This window comes from Malus sylvestris, chromosome 5, assembly GCF_916048215.2.
Source record: "Malus sylvestris chromosome 5, drMalSylv7.2, whole genome shotgun sequence".
NCBI lineage: Eukaryota > Viridiplantae > Streptophyta > Magnoliopsida > Rosales > Rosaceae > Malus > Malus sylvestris.
The window spans coordinates 1,010,153-1,026,877 of NC_062264.1; the positions used below are offsets into that span (position 1 = coordinate 1,010,153).

General features: G+C 43.7%; 3 protein-coding genes and 1 long non-coding RNA gene across 7 annotated transcripts in view; 2 read left to right on the forward strand and 2 right to left on the reverse strand.

Moving 5' to 3' along the window:
- The window catches only part of LOC126621479 (phytolongin Phyl1.1-like), an 86,439-nt gene that overhangs the window by 9,973 nt on the left and 59,741 nt on the right, over positions 1-16,725 (reverse strand). The gene's annotated exons all lie outside the window — the stretch shown is intronic.
- LOC126621485 (uncharacterized) lies at positions 2,243-3,138 on the forward strand. The gene is made up of 2 exons (XR_007622991.1): positions 2,243-2,581; positions 2,757-3,138. It is a non-coding gene; the product is annotated as an uncharacterized LOC126621485 (long non-coding RNA).
- LOC126621477 (uncharacterized) lies at positions 4,071-5,538 on the forward strand. Its single transcript, XM_050289976.1, has 3 exons — positions 4,071-4,619; positions 4,698-4,853; positions 4,940-5,538. The coding sequence occupies exons 1-3, from the start codon at positions 4,229-4,231 to the stop codon at positions 5,467-5,469; spliced, it is 1,077 nt and encodes a 358-aa protein (XP_050145933.1). The 5' UTR covers positions 4,071-4,228; the 3' UTR covers positions 5,470-5,538.
- LOC126621238 (secreted RxLR effector protein 161-like) lies at positions 13,707-14,420 on the reverse strand. The gene has a single exon (XM_050289639.1). It carries the CDS (start codon positions 14,418-14,420, stop codon positions 13,707-13,709), a length of 714 nt encoding a protein of 237 aa, XP_050145596.1.

Consider the following 16,725-nt stretch of genomic DNA (forward strand, 5'->3'; position numbering starts at 1 on the left):
AAAGTAATTATGTTGAGAGTCTTTTCTCGAATGTGAGTAAAGGTTGGACGTTCTTGCCAACCTGTCTTGCCGCAAAACACGGAGGTCGACACACATAGGGACTTTCCAGTTGTCAAGCAGTGGTGCTGTTCCTTTACCCTTATGGGTAATAGTAGGGTAGCTGGAACTTCGAAATACTCGTGCCTAAACTTTGTCAGAGATCTTTGACAAAGTTATATGTGGTACCCGAGGAGTTGATGGTGCATATGGAGAGCGGTGATTGAACAGTAAGATTCACGTGCTTTCTACTTCACCAGAAATCTTCGACAGATTGCCCGTAATTTCCGCAAAGCTGATTGTGCATGTGACAGGTGCTGACGAGGCAGCAAAAGCAGGTGCTTCTTCGATTTCTGAGATCGGCCCTCGTGGTCTCTGAGCAGCCCAGCTTTTGAGAAAGCAAATGCCTCTTCGATTTCTGAGATCGGCCCTCGTGGTCTCTGAGCAGCCCAGCTTTTGAGAAAGCAAACGCCTCTTCGATTTCTGAAGCTCCGTCGAGTGCAGATTTTTATAGAGGCTGGCATTAAGTTCCACAGCACACTTGAATCTCTACCAGTAGAAGCTCATTTCTTGCACTTCTAAGATCTTGATTTGTCTGACCTCTTCCTTCTTCAACACATTTGAAAATGTCTGGACCCTCTGACCGTCGTTTTGACTTGAACCTTGGAGAAGAGACAGCCACGCCTTCTCCAGACAACATATGGCGCCCATCCTTCATATCCCCTACTGGTCCTCTTACCGTTGGGGATTCTGTGATGAAGAATGATATGACCGCTGCAGTGGTGGCCAGGAACCTTCTCACTCCCAAAGATAACAGACTACTTTCCAAACGGTCTGATGAGTTGGCTGTTAAGGACTCTCTGGCTCTTAGTGTTCAGTGTGCAGGTTCTGTGTCTAATATGGCCCAACGCCTATTTGCTAGAACTCGCCAAGTTGAATCATTGGCTGCTGAAGTGATGAGTCTCAAACAGGAGATTAGAGGGCTCAAGCATGAGAATAAGCAGTTGCACCGGCTCGCCCATGACTATGCTACAAACATGAAGAGGAAGCTTGACCAGATGAAGGAATCTGATGGTAAGGTTTTACTTGATCATCAGCGGTTTGTGGGTTTGTTCCAAAGGCATTTATTGCCTTCGTCCTCTGGGGCTGTATCTGGTAATGAAGCTTCAAATGATGAACCTCCAATGCCTCATCCTTCTGGGGTTTTGTCAAGTACTGAGGCTCCGGATAACCACCCTCCGGTGCTTTCTCTTTCTGGGGCTCTACCGACTGCTGAGACTTCCCCTAAGCAACCTTTGTGAAGGCTCCCTTTTGTTTGTTTATTTTGACTCATGTATATGTACATATTTGTGGCTTATCGAAAATATTAATAAATAAGCTTTGCTTCATTTCAACATATTGTGTTAAATACACCAAAGCCTTCTTCATAAAGTTCTTTGAATTTTTGCTTTTGTTGAAACCTGTATTGTTGAAGCTTTGTGAGTGAAGCATGTAGTTTGAGGTAGTGTTCCCTTAATTTCCCGAGTGAGGAAAACTTCTCGGTTGGAGACTTGAAAAATCCAAGTCACTGAGTAGTCACGAACTTTTGAGTACCAAGGCGTAGTAGCATATGGTGGGAGTCCCCCAAGTCTCTAGTCGAGGGAGTTGACGAATGAGGTGTCTTGCTAATAGTCCATGTCGTAAGTACCAAAACTTCATTCTTTTGTTTTCTAAGTGGTAGCCCCGGACTTTTTCTTCATATATTTTGTTTATGAAGGTTACTAGGCCCGAATAAGTGGAATTGCAGAAGGTGTAACGGTTGGTAGCTGTTTTATGGAAAGCCATCTGACTACGATAGTCTTGCACATGATGACTATAGGGAGATACACACACATACTGCTATGATAGAGGGTGTAACCGTTGGTGCATTACAATCATAATGGAAGCATCACAATGATGGAAGCATCACAATGATGAAAGCATCATAATGATGAAAACACCATAATGATGAAACATCATAATGATGTTTCTTTGGTGGAATTGTTTTTCATTTCCCCTAACACCCTGAATTGGTTTTCAATATAAGACCATCATCTGTAGCTCGAATCACAAAGTTGTCTTCATGAAAGTTGTTCTTTAATTCCTGAACTACAACATATCCAAATTTGAGAGCCATCAGATCAGTACAACTCTAGAAATTCAGGTACGACGAGTGATTGGTCATCATTTGTCTGTCAACACGTCAGACCTGTTGTGAGCTTCAAAAACTCCATTTTCTCTTGCTTAGATCAACATACTTTCTTCATCGAAGTTGTTCCTTAACTTGTGAACTACAACATATCAAAAATTGAGATCCCTCGGAGCTGTATAACTCAAGAAATTCAGGTATGATGAATGACTGGTTATTATTTTTCTGTCAACCCGTCAGATTTGTTGTGAGCTTCGAAACTCCATTTTCTATTGTTCAGATCAGCATGCTTTCTTCATTGAAGTTCTTCCTTAACTTGTGAACTACAACATATCCAAAATTGAGATCCCTCGGAGCTGTATAACTCAAGAAATTCAGGTATGATGAATGACTGGTTATTATTTTTCTGTCAACCCGTCAGATTTGTTGTGAGCTTCGAAACTCCATTTTCTATTGTTCAGATCAGCATGCTTTCTTCATTGAAGTTGTTCCTCATCGTCTCTTTCATAACATATCAAAACTTCAGAATGAACTAATGGTTAAATATTTCCAGATCTTCGAAACATCACAGCAGCTTCGAAATCTGCAAGAATCCGACTGTCATGCTTGGAGCTTCAACACTTTAATTTCCGTGGCTCAAACAGAAATGGTTCCTTCTTGAAAGTTGTTCATCTGCTCAAGAACTAGAGGGTGTCCAAAATTCAGCTCCATTGGAGAAAAGCAGCAGCTGCAAAAATTTGATAGAGAAAAGGAGGCGAAGCTTTGTTGGATTTCTAGGCTGGGGAAGATTCCAGTTTTTGTAGCAACTTCAGTACTGGTGAATTGCTTGTATTTTTGTCCATAACTAAATTTTGGACTTTGAATTATTATTTGATCTATCATAATATGTTTGGGAACATATATAAGTGAATAAATAAGAAGGAAAATTTTGGGCCCTTGTGGGTGTAAAACAAAAAATGTTTATGTTTACCCAAGTGTTTTTGTACAAGTTCAAGGGCATCTTGGGTTTTGTGAACAAAATTTGTTTATTTGGAGCAAGGTTTTGTGTTGAAGCTTTGTAGGTGAAGCTTTGGAGGTGAAGCTTTGATGGTGAAGCTTTGTAGATGAAGCTTTCTGGGTGAAGCTATGTAGGTGAAGCTTTCTAGGTGAAGTTTTTTTAGGTGAAGCTTTGTAGATGAAGCTTTCTGGGTGAAGCTATGTAGGTGAAGCTTTCTAGGTGAAGTTTTTTTTAGGTGAAGCTTTGTAGGTGAAGCTTTTTTAGGTGAAGCTGTTTGGGTGAAGCTTTTTGGAGGTGAAGTTTTTTTTTTTGGTGAAGCTTTTGTAGGTGAAGCTTGTTGGGTGAAACTTTGATGGTGAAGCTTTGTAGATGAAGCTTTCTGGGTGAAGCTATGTAGGTGAAGCTTTCTAGGTGAAGTTTTTTTTAGGTGAAGCTTTGTAGGTGAAGCTTTCTGGATGAAGCTGTTTTTTTTTTTTTTTTTTTTTTTTTGGCGCTTGACACGGTCTTCATTTGCTTGTTTTGTAGTGACTGTGGAAGACGGATTGCTTTCTGATTGAGAAGGGTTCCGGCATCGATTTGCACCATCTTCATGTGGGTAATATAGGAACTTCCTTATGTTTTGATCATGCATGTAGTGATAGAATTTGTTTCTTCTTATTGTAGATGTCAGAGCCTGGAAGTTCTAGTGATGAGGGCTCTTCTAGCTTTAGCTCTAAGTCTGAGTCTGCAATGTCGGAGTCTTCAGGGTCTTTGTTAGAGTCCTGTACTAGAGAAACATTGGATGATCTTCCCAACCGTCGAACTTTAGCTATTGCTAGTTCTTCCTCCATGGCGTTGGGTGAGGGGGTTGTTTTTGATGCCATACCATAGTTCGCTCTGAGTTCACAGCAGACCATCTAAAGAATAACTTGTTAAATAATGAGAAGCAGGTTGAGGCGCTAAGGCAGTCATGTAATATCCCTCGTAGTGTAGGGATACGTTTGGTACATGATGAAGAATGGCCTTCTGAGCCTCCCCAGGGTCATGTTATGTTCTACACCCAGATATTACTGACTTTAGGGGTGAGACTACCTTTACATCCGTGGTTGCAAAAGATGTTATCTTTGATCGGATATGCACCTGGGCAACTCAATCCTGGTTTCTGGGATACTTTGATTGGATTTTATATCATTTGGATGGAGTGTGGGTTGTGTGAGCCTTCCTTCCATCAGTGGCGTTACTGTTACAAGATGCGCCCAGCAAAATCATGCACTGGTTATGCCGAGTGTGCATGTCGGAGTGAGAGAGAGCGTATTGTGTATGGTAAGAAAAAGGCATACTACACATGGAAAAACCGTTGGTGCTTTCTGTATAATGATTGGGAGTATGATAAGGGTGTCACGCCTGAGCGACGTGTGCTTACTCACTTCCAGACTGTAGGTTGTAACGTATCAACCGTTCGTACTATTTGCTATTTGTTGTGGTCTTTTCTTGCTTCTAACACTTTGCTTCATGTAGTGACGCGGGGCACCATCCAACTGTTTGGGCAGGAGCTATCTGACATAGAGAAGGTGTTGAGGGTGCCCAAAGAGGATAGACACTTAAGCAAGCTACGACCCTTATTTCGTCGGTACGGTTTCCAACCCTTAGTTTCCGAGAGCCAGGGACGATCGAGTAAGTTGTATCCTTCATGTAAACTTAGCTCAATTCCTTACTTTATTTGGAAAGTTGTATTTCTTATTTTGATTTTCCTTATGCAGTGGAGAAGGTAAGCAAGAAAACAGGGACTAGCACCCATAAAAGGAAAGCACCAGTGTTAGTTCCTTCGGAAGACATCCTACCGCATAAGAAAATTCATAAGTTCCGAGGGGAACCATCCGTTAGACCTAAGTCCCAAGATGGGGTCCTTAAGGGGCCTGCCTTTAGGAAGACTGGAGTCGAGGCCGTTGAAAATGCTGCTGCCGTAGTTGTAGGAGAAGGGAGCCGACTGTTGCCTCCTCCTCTTACTATGGAGCACACTGTCCAGGAAAATGATCCCGGTTCCCGCCATGAGGGGAAAGGCAAGGAAAGAGCTGGCAGTGTCCCGTGGAAGGACTTGAGGGTTGCCACGCGGCCAAAGGATTTTGGGGATATCAACAATTGCTTGGCAGGGCGTCGATTCGCCTTCGATGAGCTCGGAGAGCCCTTAGCTAAGGATGAATCGGATTGCGACCGGATGTTGAAGCTGTCTTCATATGTGAGTGTTACTTTGTCATTTCCTTACTTTTTCCTCTTTATTATCATTATTTAGGTAGTGATGATCGTCTTGCCATGCAGGTCATAGCCGAGTATCACGACAGACTGCAAGAGGTTGAGCGGTACAAGGCAAAACTGAAGGAGAATAAGCAGCTTGTGGATGAGGCCCGAAGGAATAAGGGACTTTTGACTCAGGCTCTCCAACTGAAGGACGAAACCATGGAGAGCTTGAAAAGGCGAAATGGTGAGAACCTAAGGCTTAAGAAATTGTTTGAGGCAACTAAAAAACAGTTGGAGGTGGCTACCTTGGAGGTATCCAAGGTTAGGGGAGAATTGGATGGTGCCTTAGTTGAGATTTCTGAACTGGAGAAGAGCATTCCAACTGAAAGGGAGGCTGCTGTGCAAGAATACTTAAGTTCTTCGACCTTTCATCTTGCTATTAAACCCCATTGTGCTCAAGAAGCTCGCTTTGAAAAAAGGAAATGGATGGCCGTCCTTGATCGTTATGATGATGGGAGCATTCTTCAAAAATACCACGAAGATATAGATGAGCATCATCGAAAGGGCGAGACATTTGTCCTTGCTGTTGATCCTAGCAGCGAAGATGAGTCTGATAATGAAGGTAGTGCTGATGCACAGACTCAGCATGGTGAAGAGGGTCTTGGGGATGCAGAGGATGATGGTAGGACGCGGAGTGATACTGCCAGGGGTTCGGCTTCAGATGAGAATGAATAGCAGTGTCTTTACTATCTGCATGTATTCTGGATATAGTAGTCTGATGTGTGTATAACATGTGCCCATGTTATAAGCTTGAGAGTTTTGGATTTTAGGTGTTTATGAGTGTTTGCACTATTATTAATGCATGTTTGGCTATGTATGAATAGATCTATTGTTTGGATATAAGCCCTTGTTTGGTTGTTCCTTTCTTTGTATAGTCTTGTCGACACATACTTAGATTTTGTTTCGAGTTGGATATATCTGCTTTGAGGTTTCAACACTTGAGTGTTCCATTGCTAGGAATGTAAAAGAGTGAGGGCTGAGTTGGCTAAATTACCTCTTTATTGAATTCATTGCCAAATGGCCTTCATTACATAGGATGCCGAACGGCTATAGCTCAACACTTGTACATCGTGAGTCTATTTGTAGTAATACTTCAAGTGATCAGCGTTCCATGGATGGCCAAGGGTCTTGCCATCGGAGCTTCTAAGTGTGTAAGAGCCAGGGCAACTGATGCCAATGACTTCATACGGTCCATCCCAGTTTGGACTAAGTGTGCCTTCACTCGGGACTCTGTCGCAGAGTAATCTTTTCTTTAAGACCCAGTCTCCTATTTTGAAAGAACGAGGCTTGACCCTAGAGTCATAATAGTTGGAGATGCGCTGCTTGTAGGCGACATTCCTCAAGTGAGCTTGGTTTCTGTGTTCCTCGACTAAATCCAAGTTGAGGGTGAGTTGTTTGTCATTTTCACTTTGAATGTAGTTCTGGACTCGGAATGTTGCTTGCTCGAGCTCAACAGGGACAACCGCCTCTGTGCCAAAGGCAAGTGAGAATGGAGTTTCTCCTGTTGAAGTCCGATATGAAGTGCGATATGACCAAAGAACTTGGGGTACAAATTCTGGCCAACAGCCTTTAGCTTTGTCCAAGCTGGTTTTCAAAGTGCGCTTGATTATTTTGTTGATGGCCTCAACTTGTCCATTAGACTGGGGATGAGCTGGAGAGGCAAAGCATAAGTTGATGTTGAACTTAGAGCAGAACAACCTGAACTTCTTGTTGTCAAACTGTCGCCCATTGTCAGTGACTATCGCATTGGGAATGCCGAATCTACAAATGATGTTCTTCCACACGAAGTCTTCTATCTTTGCCTCAGTAATGGTTGCCAAGGGTTCTACTTCGGCCCACTTTGTGAAGTAGTCCACTGCAACGACTGCGTAACAGACTTTGCCCTTCCCTGCCGGCATTGGGCCGATCAAATCAAGTCCCCACTGGGCGAAGGGCCAAGGGCTGATCATAGGAGTAAGAGGCTCTGGAGGGGAATGAGGAATAGTTGCATATCGTTGACATTTGTCACATGAGCGGGATACTTTGATGGCATCCTGGTGGAGTGTTGGCCAGTAATATCCTTGGCGAAAAGTCTTGTGTGCTAGGGACCGAGATCCAGCATGATCTCCACAGACTCCCTCATGTATTTCCCGAAGGACGATTTCCGCCTCGGCAGGTGTAAGACACCTTAAGTATGGCAGGCTAAAACCTCGCTTATAGAGTTGATCATTGATGATCAGGTAGCGGGTAGACTTGTATCGAATTTGCTTAGCCTGGACTTTATCATTTGGGAGGGTGCCATGAGCAAGGAAATTATAGATCGGGGTGATCCAACTATCCCCCTGTTGTAAGTTGCATACTTCTGCGGCCATGGTGCTTGGTGTTGCCAACAGTTCGACATGAATTTTTCTTCCAATCTTGTCTTCCACAGCTGAGGCGAGGCGAGCCAGGGCGTCTGCATGACTGTTTGCCGCTCGAGGAACTTGGGTGATCTGGTAGTGGAAGTGCTTGAGCAAAAGTTGTGTTTACGCAAGATATGCTGCCATGGAGCTGTCCTTAGCATCAAAGTTGTTGGTAACCTGGTTGACCACTAATTGGGAGTCACTGAAAATATCAATTTGTTTAACCCCGAGGTGTTTGGCCAAACGTAATCCTGCCAGAAGGGCTTCATACTCGGCCTCATTGTTTGATGCCTTGAATTTGAAACGAAGAGCATACTCCATTGCTACTTTGTCGGGCGTAGTCAAGACTAGTCCCGCTCCACAGCCCTGTTGGTTGGATGAGCCATCAACATACAGACTCCATGCTGAGGTCGTTGATTCTACTTTCTGAGCTTCCGATGGTAATGAAGCTACTGCTTCAGGTGTAGAAGCAATGTCAACAGGATATGTGAAGTCGGCGATGAAATCTGCTACTGCTTGACCTTTTTCGGCTGGTTTTGGTTGGTAGGAGATGTCAAACTCACCCAATGCTATCGCCCATTTGATCATTCGCCCAGACGTGTCAGGACTCTGGAGTATCTGTCGAAGAGGGTGATTGGTAAGCACGATGATGGCGTGTGCTTGGAAATAAGGGCGAAGTTTCCGAGCAGACATGACCAATGCTAGAGCTAATTTCTCAATGTTGGAGTATCGTGTCTCCGCATCTTGTAGGGCCTTGCTAGCGTAGTAGACGGGCCGTTCGACACCACTGTCCATTCGAATAAGAACAGAACTGACTGCTGAAGCCGAAACCGATAGATAGATGATGAGAGTGTCACCAACTTCTGGTTTGGAGAGCAGAGGGGCTTTACTCATGTACTCTTTGAGGTTCCTGAATGCCTTGGCACATTCCTCCGTCCATGTAATGTACTTCTTATTTCCCTTGAGTGCTTTGAAGAAAGGAGCACATCTGTCTGTGGCCTTAGAGATGAATCTGGTTAAGGCTGCCACCTTGCCAGTAAGGCTTTGGATGTCTTTTGAAGTTATTGGCTCTTTCATGTCGAGGATTGCTTTGATCTTTTCAGGGTTAGCTTCAATGCCTCGTTGGCTAATCATGAAGCCTAAGAATTTGCCAGAGCCCACGCCGAAGGCACATTTGTTGGGGTTCAACCTCATTCGATACCTCTTTAGAATGGTGAAAGTTTCAGATAAGTCGGTGATGTGTTGGTCAGCATGTTTGCTTTTGACGAGCATATCATCAACGTAAACTTCCATGTTCTTCCCAATTTGTTCAGCGAACATTGAATTGACCAGTCTCTGATAAGTTGCTCCTGCATTCTTTAGGCCGAAAGGCATGACTTTATAGCAATATAGTCCCCTGTCAGTAGTGAAGGCCGTGTGTTCTTGGTCTGAGGGGTTCATGAGGATTTGGTTGTATCCTGAATAAGCGTCCATAAAGCTCAAGAGCTCACACCCTGCCGTAGAGTCTATAAGCCTGTCAATAAGAGGAAGAGGGAAACTATCTTTCGGACACCCTTTGTTTAGGTCGGTGTAGTCAACACACATCCTCCACAAGACCTTTTGAAGCGAAAGACTTTCTTTGGTCGGATTTTTCCTAACAAGGACCACATTTGCTACCCATGTCGGGTAATTGACTTCGCGGACAAAGCCTATGCCTTTGAGTTTTTCAACTTCTGCTTTCATTGCCTCGTATCGTTCAGCATCATAAGATCTTCGCTTCTGTCTCACCGGCTTGATCTTGGGGTCAATACTCAAACGATGACAGATGACATCGGGAGAGATGCCTGGCATGTCCTCGTATGACCAGGCGAAGACTTCAGTGTTCTCTTTCAAAAAAGATATCAATGCTAACCGAAGGGGTGGTGACAATGTGGTGCCAATATTCACCATGCGGTCTGGATGATCTCTTGAGATAGGTACCTTCTCCAACTCTTCAGCAGGTTGGGCTTGCTGGGTGAAAGAGTCATCTCGAGGATCATCGGGTTGATTGTTGCTATCAGGAAGATCCAAGGTCGCTTCATCTAGGCTGGTCTTTGTGACTTGGTCATGTACAGACAGGGTTTCCTTGGGTCCGGGCAAGTGTTGTTGCTTAACTGAAGTGTTGTAACATGATCGTGCACTAAGCTGATCTCCTCTGATGTAGCCGTTGCCATGGGGGGTTGGAAATTTCATCAACAGCATATGCGTGGATACCATAGCCTTGAGATCATTGATGCCTGTGCGCCCAAAGATGACATTGTATGCCGTTGGGCAGTCAACCACTAGGAAGTTAGTGGTAATGGTAGCCGTGTAAGGGCCTGTACCAATAGTAAAGGGTAAATGTATGCTCCCTAAGGGTTGCACGATATCACCGGAGAAGCTTATCAGAGGGGAAATCGAGCGATCGAGCAAGTGTTCAGCTACACTGAGTGCCCTGAAAGCTTCGACAAACATGATATTGACCGAAGCCCCTGTGTCTACGAGGATTCGTCGAACATCAAAGTTGGCTATGTGAGCCTCCACGATCAATGGGTCGTTATGAGGGTAGATGATGCCTCTTTCTTCCTCAGGGTAGAAACATATCGGATCCCAGTTAGGTTTTTGATACTTCCCTCCCCTGACGTCTTCCACGTGAAACACTTGGTGACCAGGCCTCAGACTTCGTTCACTGTTTTTCATGGCCCTATTGAAAGATTCAGATATGGGTGTGCCGCCGCTTATGGAATATATGACATTCACCTGGCGTTGGTTACGGTTATCCCTTTGAGGGTGAAGAAGGAATTGATCAATTTTTCCTTCTCGTGCCAAAGCTTCAATACGATACGGAGGATGATACATTTCTCGCTATCATGGCCGTTATGCTCATGGTAGCAACAAAACGTGCCCGCGTTATTCGGGGGCGTGTAATCTGGGTGCCTCGGCTTTGGCTTTGGTATCAGGTGAGCTATGCTGGGGTAAATGGCCGCGCATGTGGCATTCAAGGGCGTGTATGTCTCATACCTTGGGGTAGGGGGTATCTTGACGCGGGTTTGACCCACTGCATTGACTGCCTGGGGGCGAGCGTTATTGTGGCGATTCCCTTGGTTATCGGGATAGTGTCCCTTACTCTTTTTACTGAAAGAAGAGTGGTGAGGATGGAAATCCTTCCTCTTGCCTTGAAATTGATATGTCTGTTGATTCGGTGAAGCATTATGCAAGGCATGAGGAGGTGCCACTGCTGTTTGGGAAGTCGAGGTCTTCTCATTTAGGTGAGTCTGGCTTCCACCTCCCACTTGTTGATAAAGGATGGTTGTAGGGGGTTTCTCCTGATATGTCTTTGCCTCGGCGGAGGCATGGTTATAAGCATGCGCCATCACCTCAGAGTAAGTCTTCCAAGTATTGGCATTGATCATGTATTTAAAGAAACAATCACGTAGGCCTGCCGTGAAGGCTTTGAGGGCAGTCTTGTCGTCTGCCTCGGCACACCGGGAGTATTCATGGCTGAAGCGGCCAGCATACATACGTAATGACTCGTCTGGCTTCTGGCGGATAGTGTACAAGTCATCTGCAGAGTGCAAGCGATCGGTTTGGAAAATGTGTTGGGAAACAAATAGTTTCCTCAATTCCTCAAATGAGTCTACCGTCTCAGGTGTAAGACGACAATACCAATTTAGAGCTCCACCAGAAAGGGTGGAGGGGAAGAGAAGACATCGCTCTTCGTCGGTGTGCATCCGGTATGCCATGGTGGACTCAAAGAGGTTAAGGTGCTCAATCGGGTCCTTTTTCCCAGTATAAAGTTGCAAGCCAAGCTTCTGCTTTGTCTTTGCTTGAAGGGGGGTGTTGAGGATCCTCCTTGTAAGAGGGCCAGGCCTGGGTTGGTTCCAGTCAGGTATTTCAGCCTGACGTTCAGCCTTCAACTTGTTTACTTCCTCAAGAAGTTGTAGGACAAGGGGGTCCTGAGCGGAGTTATGTGCCACTGGAGCTTTCTTTCGTAAATCTCCATCTCCTCTTGGAATTAGGAAGGTTTGATCAAGGGCATGTGATTTTTCCCTGGACTCGCTGTACTGGCTTCCAGGGTATGTCTGTCGGAACACCTCTGAGTCCCCTGTACCCTCATGTCTCTCTGGGACTTGTTGCCCCTTCCCCAAATTGGTGGCCGGCTTGGGCCGTGGCAGGGGACCGAGTCTCTCGGAAATCCTTGGGTCATTAATCTTTGAGCTTATATGGATGGAATTCTCTCGACGTTGCTTCAGGAAATCCCGACAATCGCGAAAGACGGCTTTCGATCCTTCTGCCCCTTCAGCAAAGAGGTGTCTCCCTCCACTTCTCATGGTTCGGGTTGAAGCAACTGGGTTAAGAGAAGCCTCATGTTGATTATCAAGTCGAGGGGTAATCTGTTCCCTATCAGGGATATCTATGTCGAATGCATGTGACCCTCCATGTTGGAGGGCACCCAGTTGATGGTTGACTTCCACGGGGGCAACAAGCTCGCGTGTCTGAGCTTGCCTAGCTTCGTGGAGTGTCTCGAAGAGCTTCTCATATTGCTCCTGGAGGACCTCATTCCTCATTGCTATCTTGTTGTTCTGAGCTTCCAACTCATCGACTTTAGCTTGAAGAAGAACTCGTTTTCCTTCCTTCTTTCGTTGTTTCGCACTATGTGCAAGGGGGGTGTCATTCTGTGTGCTGTGGCTTCCTTCGCTTCCCATGCTGGAGAGGGATGCCTGATCAAAAGAAAGTGTACGAATGATAGAAACCAGCTTGACACAGCTGAAGAGAGTAGGAATAAGTGTCGATTCCCACAGACGGCGCCAAATGTTGATGCACAAAATCAGCGAAGACTTTGGTACAACAGAAAGTGTCAGGTTTTATGACCTTCGCTTGGTTGCTTCGGTCACTAGTGAGGATAAGTACGTAAATGAATAGAGACAGAGAAGCAAACACAGGATGTACGTGGTTCACCCAGATTGGCTACGTCCACGGAGTAGAGGAGTTCTTATTAGTAGTGAAGGGCTTACACAAGTACAAAGGATCAAGCTCTCAATTTAGTGAGTTCTTGTGAATGATTTAACACAAATGGCATTAGGCCATATTGTGGGGGAATGACCCCTATTTATAGAAAAACTTGTAGCTTTGTCACATTGACATGTGTCATGTTATGATTGGTTCTTGATGTTGACACGTGCTGCGCTCTGATTGGCTTCTAATCTTGACACGTGTCGAGTAGTGATTGGCCTCCTGGTCGGAGGGGAACTCTTTTGGGTCCTTGACAGTATAGCGTTGGCCGGTGCTCGGTAGTTTCGGGATTGGTCAAGTATGGTACAAACACACCCTCTTTTGGTTGACAAAGAGGGTTTCATTAATTAGTAGAGATTTATGTCCAAATTATTGGTTTTGATAACCAGAACTTAAGAACCCTAGCAATGCTCTTAAGTATGAAAACTCACATAAAATATTGAACTGTTATTCTCATTAATTTGTTGAAGGAAGATTACAATTTTAAAGGGAAAATACTGAAAACAAATAACTTCTCTCCCACGATCACATGCTGATTTTGTGGAGATCTCAACCCTAAGCAAACCAAGCAAACCTAATTGTGGCACAACTCCTACAAACTAGGACTTGTGCTTGACTAAGTCTCTACATAATTAGTCAGCATTATTTAATTAAAAACTTAATTAAAACTTAACTAAAACTCTTAACACCCTCTCTTAAACTAATTTCTACTGAAAAACAGTTTAGGGTTTAGACAGCATCACGAAATCTTCATCAGCTTCTTCAACCATCACATATCCTGCCAGGTTTTCAACCCACTCCTTCTCAAGATGTTTGAGTGAATGCACTCCAAGTAGCTTCTTCAATTTCTCGAAAATGAGAGTGACTTTGTGAGTGTATCAGCCAATTGATTTACACTCTTGCAATCCTCGAGCTCAACTATACCATCATTACACAGATTTCTCAAAAAATGAAAGCGAACATCAATGTGCTTACTTCTTCCATGCATTACAGGATTTCTTGATAACTTTATGGCATAAATGTTATCACAGAAAATGATTGTTGAACCCTCTTGCTTGTCACCAAGTGCTTCTAGCATCATTCTCAGCCAAATAACTTGACATACACATGAGGCAGTTGCCACAAACTCAGCCTCAGTAGTGGATAGGGTCACAATTTGTTGCTTCTTTGAGGACAATGTAATTGCTCCATAATTTAGCATGAAAACATGTCCTGAAGTACTCTTCCTATCATCAATGTCCCCAGCGTAGTCACTGTCAGTGAAGCCAACAAAATATGAACTTCCTTGACTATTGTAGAACACTCCATAATCGATTGTTCCTTTTACATATCTCAGAATTCGTTTTGCTGCATTCAAATGCATTTCAGTTGGTCTCTCCATGTACCTGCTGATGACACTTACACCATACATTAAATCAGGTCGTGTGAAAGTCAAATACATAAGACTTCCCACGAGTTGCTTGTAGAATGAATTATCCATTGCTACTCCATTGATATCTTTACATAACTTCAATCCAGGCTCTAATGGTGTTCCAATCTCTTTGCAATCAGCCATTTTAAACTTCTAAAAGATTTCCTATGCATATTTCTTCTAACAAATAAAATTCCCATCAGCCTTTTGAATGACTTCAACTCCCACAAAATAACTCATAAGCCCGAGATCAGTCATCTCAAATTCCTCCATCATAGACTTCTTGAACTCTTCCATCATCTCAACATTGTTACCAGTATATATCAAATCATTGAAATATAAGCAAAGAATTAACATTTTACCTATGTTTGTACCATATTTGACTAATCCCGAAACTACTGAGCACCGGTCAACGTTATACCGTCAAGAACCCAGAAGAGTTTCCCTCCAACCAAGAGGCCAATCACAGCGCGACACGTGTCGACATCAGAAGCCAATCATAGCGCGACACGTGTTAACATCAAAAGCCAATCACAACACGACACATGTCAATGTCAGAATGAAACTAGAAACTCTCTTCTATAAATAGAGATCATTCTCTCACAATATTTCCTAATGTCATTTGTACTAAATCATTCACTAGTACTCACTAAAGGAGAGCTTGAACCAATGTACTTGTGTAAACTCTTCACAATTAATGAGAACTTCTCTACTCCGTAGACGTAGCCAATCTGGGTGAACCACGTACATCTTGTGTTTGCTTCCCTGTCTTTATCCATTTACATACTTATCCACACTAGTGACCAGAGCAATCTAGCGAAGGTCACAAACTTAACACTTTATGTTGTACCAAAGTCCCCACTAATTTTATGCATCAACATTTGGCGCCGTTTGTGGGAACGACACTTATTCCCACTATCTTCAGCTTTGTTAAGGTGGTTTCCACCATTCGTACACTTTCTTTTGATCAGGCATCCCTTTCCAACATGAGGAGCAAAGGAAGCCACAACACACAGAATGACACCCTCTTTCACCTAGTGTGAAGCAACGAAAGAAAGAACAAAAGAAGTTTGCCCTTCAGGCTAAAGTCGATAAGCTGGAGGCTTAGAACAATAAGATAGCGATGAAGAATGAGATCCTCTAAGAGCAGTATGAGAAGGTCTTCGAGATGGTCCACGAGGCTAGGTATATTAAACACACAAGCTCATCACCCCTGTGGAAGTCAACCATCAACTGGGTGCCCCCCAACACGGAGGGTCATTTGCCCTCGACATGGGTATTCCTGTTGAGGAGCGAGCTACTCATCGAAATGGTGACCAACATGAGACTTCTCATTGACTTTGGTTCTGAAGACCCATTTGACACCAATAGCTTTGTGTCCCTTAGGCAAATGTGTCAGCTCCCATATATTGTTCCTTTCAATGAACCTTATTTCACTTTCCATCGCATATTTCCACTTCACTTCCTTTGAAACCTCTTCAATAGTGATTGGATCACTGTCTACAAACAGTGCAAAATGAGCATTGTCATCATCTGAGCTTATGTAGCTTGTATCGTAATCCATCATCCAAGCTGGCCTCTTTCTCGAACATTCACCCCTTATATTGTATCTCTTTTCTTCAACTTGCAGTGGTACTTCTTCAATTTGAGGTGAGGTTTGAGCCATGGTGTTTTCACCATCAAATTCATCATTAACTTGTATATGTTGCATGGTTGTTTTGTTTGTAGAACAACTTCATTTTGCATTCTCATCAAACACCACATCTCGACTAATAATGATCTTCTTAGTTTCAAGATTGTATAACCTGTAAGCTTTGGATACATCACTTACACCAAGAAACACACACTTTTCACCTTTGTTGTCCAATTTCTTCCTTTTCTCATTAGGAATGTGTGCATATGCTATGCACCCAAACACCTTGAAATGCTCTACATATGGCTTTCTCCCATTCCAAGCCTCTTGGGGTGTCATGTTTTTAACAGAAAATGTGGGACTTCTATTAAGAACATGAACTGCCCAAAGAACTGATTCAGCCCAAAACTGTTTTGGAACTTCTCCTTTTGCTAGCAGGGTTTGAACCATGTTGAGTATGGTTCTATTTTTCCTCTTCGAGACCCCATTTAGTTGCGGCGTGTAGGCTATAGTAAGCTGCATTTTCATTCTACTTTCATAACACAAGGCTTCAAATTCTTTCGAACAAAACTCTCATCCACGGTCAGTACGCAAGCACTTGATTTTCTTCTCAGATTCATTCTCGACAAGAGCCTTGAAGCTCTTGAATGTATCAAATGCCTCTGATTTCTCATGCAAGAAATACACCCATGTTTTTCTGTTGAAATCATCAATAAACAAGATAAAATACCTCTTCCTTCCATTTGAACGTGGATTGATTGGTCCACATAGGTCCGAGTGAACCAATTCCAAAACTAAGTGAGCCCTTGTTGCTTT